Genomic DNA, 11,480 nt, shown 5'->3' with positions numbered 1-11,480 from the left:
AAGCTATTTGGTGATTTGGATGTGTAAGGTAATGAGAGTGGATTTTATGACTTGGAGAAATGCTAGAAAAGTGCCAAATAATGTTAATTTAAGGCGTAAATTAAAGTTCGACGGAAGCAGCAGACACAAATTTAATAAATTTAAGTGGCCATGGAAGATGGGAATTCAAATAACTTTTGATGACAAACTTTGTAGTGGTGGTAGATTTTTCGTAATTTTTTCAAGTGCCGAAATGAAGCAGAACGAGTTCTAAGCAATTTGGAACTTTAAGACAAACAAGAAAAAAATTTCAGACTGTGAATCTGACATCAAATGTAGAAGTTGAAGACCAGGCAAGAGGGGGACCAAATTGAGTGTGAATGCAAATTTTTTTTCGGGGGGGGGGGGGGGGGGGGGGGAGAATTAAAAAGGGCATGATTCTTGGGACCCTTAAAGTCAAAAAATTTGACGAGTTGGGGGGGGGGGGGGGGGGTTTCAGTTGCGCGAGTATGGAGAAGGCGCCATCATGTTGTGATGAGGATGAGGGGGTCATGGGCTTGAAAACACCCACCCAATCTGATGATAGCTGCATATTGCTTGATTTTTTTGCCTGCAATCACCCATCTCCAATCACAAAGTGGTGGACTGAAGAGAAGAACCAAAATTAGTCTGCTATCTTGCTTGAACCAGATTGCTATGAAATCATGTCAACCTTGAGGAGTGATGACCAGCATGGTTTGGAGATCAATGGCAAGTTCAGTGGGGGCTGCCCAAAAATTCAATTCTTGAAACTTGAAACTCGAAAAATGGCAGTAAGCCTCTTATTAATAGAAATTCCAATCCTTTTTGACAATTCATGATGCAAATCTTGTTCATATGCAATGAAAATTTATTTCATGATGCAAATCTTGTTCATATGCAATGAAAATCCAAAATGTGTATTTTTGAAAAAAATGATATTTTTTGTTATTTCGGGCAATCAAATCATGTTTATATGGGATAAAATTAAATGTGACGATGGATCAAAGTATGAATTAATTTTTATTAAAAAATATAACAATATATATAAATAAAATAATAAAAATACTAAAAATGTAACTTTAACCAAAGAAAAAGGAGAAAAAATAGATTTTATACTTGAAAAAAGTATAAAAAATTATAAATATATTCGAGAATGTATAGTGGGAATAGGACATGAGGTTTAGCCGCAAATTATCCCCATTCTTCACGTTATAGTGCACATTTATTGCTTTTCACATAAGAATAACACATAAAAATACTCTTTACACTTACCAACGCAAGCAAAATCTTAAGCAATTATACAAAGATGATCAATGTGAGATGTTTGTTTTCTCTATTTTTACCCATGCTAGAAAAGTGACATTGGTGGACTGATGAGATTGTAGTAGGATGGGATCTTCTTTGGAAGGATGTTAATGGGGAGTTTGAGTAAGAGCTTTTGAGTGATCCTCACTTGAATTGGATGTCTAGTCATATGTTTTATGTGTGAGAAGGCAACCACTGCACTGTTTCTTGGACACATGCCATCTTTGATTGGTTCATTTTGCTAAGACAAAAACATGTTATGAGTGCTCTCCACAAGGATCAATCCATGGAATATTTGTGATATCACCCTTCTTTCATGCTTTGCCACACTAGAGAAGATCCTAAATATTATGGACATGAGCCTGTCATTATTGGAGTCAAACAAAGCAACAAGAGTAGTGTATGGAGTGCCAAGGGGGGACCTTGACTTTCTCAAGTATTGCATAATCTTGCTAATTTTGGTTTAAGTTTTCTATGCCATGGTTTGCTAGAATGATTGTTATCTTTATGCTAATAGATGGCTGCAAAGAGGGGCTATGATATGGTCGTGCCTGCTAATCATTATTTGAAGGGAATACTATGATGAGGTTCACAATGAGAAGAGAAAACATCTTTTCATAGTCCTTGTGCATCTTGAGGCACAAGAGAGGAGTAATGAGATTAAGAACTTGAGAAAGTTCGATGTTATTCAAATGGCTACCCAAAGAGTACTATGCAGCTAAGAGTTTATATTTGTTATAATAACTTAGTTTTGGTTTTTTTTGGGACCGCTATTGAGATCTCCTTCTTTGTGGAAAGTTCTATATATTCTTGAGGGAAGGTGGCCATTGCCTTCCCTTCTAGTGGCATGTAAGACTTGGGTGTCACTTGCCAATGAAGCAATGACAATGTACACTCATGATATGCAGTCTCTCTCTCAATGGGAGATAGAGAACTACCCATGGTGGATCGATATGAGCAAAGGGGAGTTTTTGGAGAGAGAAAGCAATCTTCAGGCCCATGTGCAACAAAATGATAGTCGAGTGGATGGTGATATAACCTCAACTTTGAGAGGTAACTTGGCTTTAGGAGGATAGTTTAAGAATCCTTATTGTGGTTTTGGTGTTATGCTACACATGTGAAGGAATGTCAAGAGGATGAGATCGTGGTCATATGGAGAGGTTTTTACATGATATGAGCAACACACGAATGATGAGGATGACTTCATTGTAGCTGTTCGGACATCTCCATTGTAGGTTACACTATTTACTTTTTCTATCTTGTTCATAGATGCAAGGTTTTTGACCAATGAGTGTGCAACTGCTGGAGTAGGCACACATGTGGCTAGAAAGACCATTATTTTTATTTTTATTTTGAAACACAACTATGCTTTTGTTGCATGTGGTACACTACAACTGATTATGTCATGATTGGGAGGGACTTCATGTGTGGGATGAAGGACCTAATATACATGCAGGTCCATGAGCACATGAGGGCTAATTATCCAAAGGGTAGAAATTGTAGTTGTAATGGGACGTTTGTTGGTTTGGCCTGCAGACATGGTTTTCTTGGATCTTCCATTTGGCGGCACGCTTTGCAAAACCCCATCACATCCACTATAGGCTATTAGAGGACCATGTGTGTTTTGCTATATCAATGATTGCAGCCTGTTTATCATATTATGGATAGTTATTGGTGATGTCCTCGAGTACACGTGCTATGTTTCTATAATGCTTCTTATAGGATGCAATGGTACACTTAGCCATTTGATTACTTGTAACAACTTTGTATTTTATAGGACTTTGTGTGGGATGGGTAGAGAGATATATGCACACCTTTGGTATCAAGATATGGAATGTGAATACCCTTCCACTTCATTTGTCTATAATGTTTTGCTAGAGTACGTAGAGACTATAGGGAGAAATATGGCTCAAGATCAACATTGCAACCAACAAAGGAAGGAGCTTCGTCTCAGATAAGAAGCATTGTCTTGGATGATGAGAGCATAGAATGGAATGATATTGTTTATATTGGTGTTGAGGATGCCTATGATTTTGTATGCAAAGAAAAGAAGCTTTGATTTATTCTTATGTAGTTAACAACTTTTTCATCAATCCTTTGCATGATGTGGTATCATTTGTTATATTTATTGTGTTGATTTTGGTTTAATATTTAGTTACTTATTAATTTGCTCTTATAAAATAAAGCCAAACCCTAAACTTGCACTTTAGTACTATGAAGTCACTCATTCTTTTTGTTGCCCGTTCCATGTCACCCATTGTTTGGACCACGTAGAAAAAGATGAAAGAAGAACACTACATTGATAGAAGAAGAATTTTGATGCAAAGGGGATGGACTAATCAGTCGCAACCTATAGTGTTAGTAAGGGCACCAAATTAGTCTAATGACAATGTCAGCACCAAGCATCGAGTGTTGGATCACTAGAGTGTACACCTCTATGATAGAATGAAAATAGGAGAGAATGTATGTCTATAAGTGGAGAGGCTATCTATAAATAGTGAACAATGCCAAAAACTAGGCAGCCTACACCTGCAGGTGCAATAGACTAGCATTTGATGCTAGTCAAACTAGAAAAAATGATAGGAAAATACCAAAAGGCCACAAAAAAATCCTAGATGGTAGGGACAGTGCTTGATAGATAGAGGCAGGCTAGGAAAAGTAGAAATAGACCTAAGAATTCACATAACAAGCCAAGAATTAGAAAATGCACCTAAAACTACCAGAGCTTCTATGTCTCCATCAAACTCTGATAAGAGCTCACAACCAAGAGATGATAGACTGAAATGACCAACATAGGAAGGTTGACACCCCCTTTCAGATCTTGGGAGTATTTGAAAACCCAACAACCTCATATGATGAAGAATAGAAGCTTAGGGTAAAGCCTTTGCAAAGAGATCCATTGCATTGTTTGCCATGAAACGAGGCCACCATTAACTCAAAATCCATGATTCACTCTCAAACATAGTGATACTAAATCTCAATGTGCTTTGTGCGAGCATGAAATGTAGGGTTCTTCACCAAAGGTAGAGCACTCTAGTTGTCCATATGCAATTCAGTAGGTCTAGACTGGGGAAAATCAATCTTTGTAAACATGTGGTGAAGCCAAACCACCTCCATAGTTGTAGAACATAATGCATGATACTCTATCTATATAGAATAATGGGACATAGTAGCACGTTTCTTATTGATCCATGAGATAGCTCCCAATCTAATGAAGAAGGCATAACCTATAGTGGATCATCTTGAATCCACATCATCTTCCCAGTGAGAGTCATGAAAATAGAGAAGAGGGGAGAGAGATGAAGAATCATGAGAATATACACAAATGCAATGGAGACTTGAGCACACAGAGAGATAAGGCTGACATCTTCTTCTTCTTCTTCTTCTTTCTTCTTCCATACAAAAGAACTAAGTCCACAACATGATAAAAGACTAATATGAAAAGTATCACAATGGATATATATGTAGTTGCTAAGTGTGAACCCGCTAAGGAGAGAAGAGGGGGTATAATGAATGTGCCATAACCAAGGATGAACTATATGAGTGTAGTCTAGCTATAGAGTCATTAGTGTAACCTCATGTTGTGGTGCACAGATCGGATGCCGTAAGCACGGGTGGTAGATCGTTGCAAATTGGCCAATTGAACTTGCAAAGCTTGTCGGCTCTTCGTTCTTCATCAAGCTGCATCATAATCAAATCCAACTTTTATTCCATCGTTGGTTCGGGTAAATCACCTTCAACCATAAAATCGTCCATGTGTTGTTCCGTCATCCTGTAAAATCCAAAAGACCTCACGCTCTCGAAATCTGATTAGCAGGATGAGCCTAGCTCAAAGGTGGGTATACAAGGCTTATAAATTTTTGTTTGGCTTTTATGGTCTTTCTCTTTTGCGTTTGCGGTATTCGTTGTCTTCGTAGAAACTGCATATGAACTGCGTATGACCTTTTGTTCTTGCTGAAACTAGTTCAGCAAGTCCGCAGGTGTGAACAGAGTCTACCAGAGAGCAATACCGTGATTCTATGCTTCTGCATGTGAACAGCCTCTTTGAGAGTTATTGAGTAAGTCTGTAGTGACTTCTGTGACTTGCAGAACTTGGAGAAGTAAGTAAGCTTAGTGGACTTGGGTGATTAAGCTTCTTTAAAGCTTAATTGACTTAAGCTTTAGAAGAAAAACTGATTTGGCGACGATTTCGATTTTAGGAGGGGGGGCCATTTTTTGCGCCGTCGACCTAGGCATCAAGATGCCACGTTACTAATTTGAAAAATTGGGGGTCCTTAAGCTTTTTAATAAGCTTATTAAGCTTTGACTTAAAGCTTTTAAACTTTTGAGCTACGGAAGCTCACTGTCAGTCTGTTTGTAAACGACTTGAAGAAGAAGATTTCTACGTGGTCCTCCACCTCCATAGGTTGGTCCTTTGCGATCAGAGGATGCAGAAAGGGGTTCTTGACTGCTAAGAACACATCGGTATTGACCGTTCGTGACGAAATTGACTGTAGAGCTCGATCTTTCTAGGAGCTCCTCCTTCGCGCAAGATGGTAAGCGATTGGAAGCTCTCGATCTCAGCTTCGCTCTGATACCACTTGTGCACAGATCGGATGCCGTAAGCGCGCGTAGTGAGCGTCAGAAGGTCCCCAAGAACAAAAGAACTCTACTTTTTACACACAAATCAATGTAGAAAGCTTGCACAACATGAACAAGAGACCAATTGGCTGCAATCTCCCCCCATGCCTTGTGTGAGTCCCGGCAATAAAATCTTACGGAATCCACTGTAAAACCTCACGGAATCCACCGTGGAATACCACATCACCAAGGTATGTAGTAGATGCCAACTCAAGTATAGCTCGACATCTTAACACACTGCCTTGAGCTTAGCATGACCTCATGAACTCCAAGCATAGTCTTGAAGCATTAAAGCTTCTTAGCTTCCAAGGTCTTGGTGAAAATGTCAGTAGCTTGATCCTTTATGGTGTTGATGTAAACCAAGTCAATGCCACTTGTTGTTAGAACCGTTCTCCCAAATGAAATGGTAATAGATCTCTAGGTGTTTGGTCCATGCATGATACATTGGGCTCCTAGCCAATTGAATGCTACTAAGGTTATCACATTAGATGATGACATTCTTCTCCATCTGCATTCCCAAATTTCCGAGTAGCTTCCATAACCAAGCTACCTCACATGATACAACTGCAACACTTTTTTACTCCACCTCAACACTAAACAAGGCAAATATTGGGTATTTCTTGCTATTCCAAGTAACAATAACATTCCCAAACGAAAACATAAAACTAGTAGATCTCTTGTCTAAAATAGTACTATCCCAATGTGCATCGATGTAACCCTGCAAGTTCAATGATACACTTGCACCATAGAACAGAGCATAATCCAATGTGGACTTGACATAGTGCAATGTGTGCCACACTTCACCCAAATTGTGGCTTCCATGTGGAAGTTGCATAAAATGACTCTCCAAACCAACTGTGTACTTCAAGTTTGGCCCAGTGATTGTCAAATAGATAAGACTATACACAATCTTCGAATACATAGTGACATCCTCAGTCAAGTCACTCTCATATGCACTAAGCTGCTTAGCATTAACATCCAAAGGTATAGAAATAGGCTTGCAATGAACCATACTATACTTCTTTAACATATCCAAAGCATATTGTCTCTGCGACAACCATATACCCTTTAGAGTCCTAATTATACCTATGCCAAGAAAATATTGTACCTCTCCCAAATCCTTCATCTCAAATTAAATCTTGAGGAGACCCTTCACATGGTCAATCTCTATCTCACTATCACCCACAATGATCAAGACATCCACATATATAGTAATAACCACAATGCTTGCATTACTCTCATACATATAGAGCGAGTGATTGGCTTGTGCTTTGCAAATTCCAATGTTAACAAGGTATTCTACAATCATGCCATGCCATGACCTAGATGCTTGCTTCAACCCATACAAGGCCTTGCAAAGCTTGCACACATAATCTAAATGATTCTCATCTATATAGCTAGGTGTTGATCCACATAAAATTCCTCCTGTAACTCCCTTTGCAAGAAGGTACTCTTAACATCTATTTGATGCATGATTTAACCTTTTCATGCAGCCATTGCTATGACAACCCTTATAGAGGCCATTTTAGCCACTAGAGAAAAAGTATCCTCATAATCAATACAATACCATGAGTGTATGCATACCCTTTGACAACCAGTCATGCCTTATAGTGCTCAATAGATTCATCTATGCTTGACCTTGTAAGTAGCAAGTCAATAGCTTTCTTGCCTTCAAGTAAAGGCACCAACTCCCATGTATCATTATCCTTAAGTGCATCCATTTCTTCATCCATAGCATGATTCCAATACTCATTATCCATTGCATCCTCCAAACAAGTGGGTTCCATATCTTGCACAATATTAGCCATATAAGCATAGTGATGAGCTATATAACTATCATATATCAACTGCCACATTGGCTTTCTTATCCTACTTGACCTATCTCGACCTAGAACACTACTAGATGCTTTAGCATCCTCTTGTGCCTTTTGCACACTAGGTGTTTTAATAGACAGAATCCCAAACTCCTCATCCAAGCTCTGCTTAGAGGCATCTAAATCAACATCAATATGAAAGAAGCTGCCATAATAAGTGAGTCCCTAACTTTCTCTTTACCTTTTCTTGACATCCATGATCTACCACTCCAAGGTTTATCAAGAGGAACATGACTAGGAGACTCTTGTGGTCCACTCAAAGTCTGTTACTACTAACCTATTTTTTGTACATCCACACCCGCATGCTTATTAGCCCCAAGTGCATTTTGCACATTACTATACTATCTACTCATTTAATAAAAAACAATATCCTTGTTAACTCTTAACTCATGTGTAACAAGATTATAATATCTATATCCCTTTTGCTAACGAGAATATTCCACAAATACACATTTTTTTGCTTTGGATCCAATTTATTGTGCAACTCATCAGGAATATACACATAAGTAATACATCCAAATACTTTCAAATGGGACATATTTGGCTGTAAAAGTAAATAATCTTCTAGTATGTTTTCCTTTTACAATGTTTTTGAGATCTTCTACATAACAACCATCAGATGATGTGAACTAAACCTATAATCCTTGTTCTACCATCTAAACAATAGAAACCAAGTTTTTTGTAATATTTGGTACATGCAACATATTAGCCAAGTACTTATTTTTACCATCCAACATACTCATAGGAATATTTTCAACATGAATAATGGGCTGAGTTGTATCATCCCTTATCTCCACATAGCTAAGAGACTGTAGATTACGTATCTCTCTAAACCACTCTCCACAAGAAGTCATGTGGTTAGAGACACCTAAGTCTACATACCATACATCATTCTTTGATGAATCATCAGTAGTCATATTATTCTTAAAAGTGTTGCATAACAAACAACTGTTCACTTCTATAATCATTTTTTGCTACTATTGGATGCATAATTTTCTTGCTGCTTTTTTCCATTTCTAATTTCAACATTCTTTTTGAAGCAGTTTGGACGACAAATGCTAGTATGTCCTACTGTCACTAGAATTTTGTTGCCTATTAGAATCTATAACTTGGCCTCTTTGATCCCCCCTTTCTTAGGACTATCCTCCTCTATTTTGTAGTGCATCATAACTTTGACCACGTGGCCACCACCTTGACCTTTGCCATGACCTCTACCTCTTCTAGTAGAGGAAAACACTTGTTCAGAGTTGTTCTTGGTTGGAAAAAAAGACGAATCCAAGCCAAGGTTCTTCCCCTCATTACCAACACAAAAATCAAGTTTGCAAAATTAGGGATATCATCCCTCATATTCATAGATGACTTGAAGCTCTTGTACTCATTTCCAAGTCCATCTAAGTATGCACACATAACATCATCATCAACTATCACAGTGATAGATCCAAGAGCTTCCATAATACTCTTGATGTAGCCTTTAGGCCTTTGTGTTTACTTTGAATCTTACATGCAAAAAACTCCTGCAAATAGCCCATCACGCTATTTGTGACATTGACAGATAGCCAATACATGAGTTTACTATGTATATGCTTCCAATCTTTCCTAGCCTTTACTTATTCTATAGTAGTAGAATTTCATGTAGGAACTTTACGTGCTACTACTATGTCTCCTTCCATGTAATTCCAAATACCTTTGCCATTTAAAAAAATTGTTATCATGAACTTCCATACATGATTATTATTCTTATCAGGCTTCTCGTTGAGAATATGGTTGAAGTTATTAGACATTTTGACACATAGTCATCAATTGTCCCAAAATCTAGTACACCATTTCAGATTTCCTGTCACTCCTCAACTCTAGAGAACCCCCAATTAGTTTAGAGGATGACTTATGCCGAACTCTTTATTGTTGCAAAGGTGAATGCACTGGACTCAGAGCCACCCAACCCTCCATGGATATGGTATGATGAAATGATAATTTTCTTGGAAATCAAAGTACCTTGGTCTCATCTCTAGAAGGACCAATAAAAATGATTGGCTCTCTAGAGCTAGTGTTTTGAAATTGTTATTTGACGATTGTACTACTGCACACTCTTTGAAGTGTTACAAAGAGTGGTTCTCCCCATGGAGTAGCCTACTATCCTTGAGAAAGCCTATCAAGGACTTGCCAACAAGCACATTGCTACTGAAGTTACAACTTATAGAATCCAACATGCTAGATTATGGTGGTTGACTATACATGGTGATGTTTGCAACTAGGTCAAGCATTATGATTCGTGTCAAACATGGAGCCAGAGACCGCTTGCCGCTAAGACCACCCCTACCTTTGGAACCTTTCTAGAAGTGGGGACTGGAATTCATTGGTTCCATCTCCTTGAGATGACTACAACATACAAAGAAACAAGTATATCCTAATGGCAATGGATTATTGCACCAAATGGGTCAAAGCATGGGCCCTATCAGATAATATAGCAAAGTTAGTCACACCAAATGTCTCTTTAAGGATATCTTCACAAGATATGGTACCCCAATCAAACTTGTAAGTGAAAGAGGTACATATTTCATAAATAAGGTAATTTAGGAGTTCACATCATTCATTCTGATTGTACATAAGAAATCTTATCCTTACTATCCACAAGTTAATGGTTTAAATGAGTTCACCAATAAAATCTTGTGTAAAATTTTAACCAAGTTGATAGATCATAATAGAAAAGATTGGGATGTTAAGCTTCTCATAGCACTATGGGTTTTCTGATATCCTTCAAAGTTTCCACATGAATATGACTCCCTACAAGCTTGCCTTTGGTCTGGAAGCCATTACCCCCTAGAATTTGTACTCAATTTTTGACTCACGGTGAAAGATCGGCCCATTTTGGAAGGCTCACTTCCATTCTAGATGAAAACCATAGCCCAATTAGAAGAAGATCGAATCCACATCACGTATATTTAGTCCAAGGTCTAAGATTGGCATAAACACCAAGTGGAATGCTCCTTTTTGGGTTTTTTATGATTCTTGCACTAATTCATTCTACTTGACAGTTTTATAGGGCGAAGTCTCTCAACAGATTCCAACAATTCCATTATCATGATGAGGGCCTCTAGTGTCCATTTTTTATCAACCTAGATTTTCTTGTTTCTACTTCACCATCAGATTTTGACGTTTTGTGTTTATTGGTCCCCCATCTCCACATCAAATGGCTCTCCAAAGCCCCCACTTGTACTAACATGATACTCATTTATGGCACCCACTCATTTGATGATATCCCAATCATAGTATGATTCCTCAAAAATCTCATTCTCATTGTACTTGATTGTGTTCCATTTTACTGACATGGTGCACATGCGTTGGCCATAGGCTTTTCTCATTGACTCCATAGCCATTTAAGGAAGTTTTTTTCTACCATTACTCTTATTTGTCATTTTCCATTTGTATTCAAAGTCTTAGCTTCACCATCTATGCTCTTTGTTTCACATATGCATCACTATTCTTAGGTTCTACTTTCATGGTGGCAAACTTTGAGCTCACACAGAGAAGGTATATTTGCCTATCATTGAAGCTATAAACACTACACGGCCATGGTTTGATGCCCTATAGCTTACTCACTTCATCACTTTACCATGGGCTTCTTTCCCAATCTACTCGAAAATCATTTCCATCTTGGAGCAACTTGGCAAAAGCACCACCATC

At 38.1% G+C, this 11,480-nt stretch overlaps 1 protein-coding gene across 1 annotated transcript; it reads right to left on the bottom strand.

Annotated features, from left to right (window-relative positions):
* Nucleotides 1–6,502: 6,502 nt before the first annotated feature.
* On the bottom strand, nucleotides 6,503–7,733 carry LOC148036946 (secreted RxLR effector protein 161-like). The gene is made up of 2 exons (XM_087677051.1): nucleotides 7,530–7,733; nucleotides 6,503–6,973 (listed from the first exon to the last, which is right to left on the bottom strand). Exons 1-2 carry the CDS (start codon nucleotides 7,731–7,733, stop codon nucleotides 6,503–6,505), a joined length of 675 nt encoding a protein of 224 aa, XP_087533177.1.
* Between the last annotated feature and the right edge of the window lie 3,747 nt (nucleotides 7,734–11,480).

Source organism: Lygodium microphyllum, chromosome 4, assembly GCF_053477565.2.
Source record: "Lygodium microphyllum isolate KBCC chromosome 4, Lygodium_microphyllum_v1.1.10, whole genome shotgun sequence".
Taxonomy (NCBI): Eukaryota; Viridiplantae; Streptophyta; class Polypodiopsida; order Schizaeales; family Lygodiaceae; genus Lygodium; species Lygodium microphyllum.
Note: the sequence above shows the minus strand (reverse complement) of the source record. Positions and strands in the feature narration are given on the sequence as shown.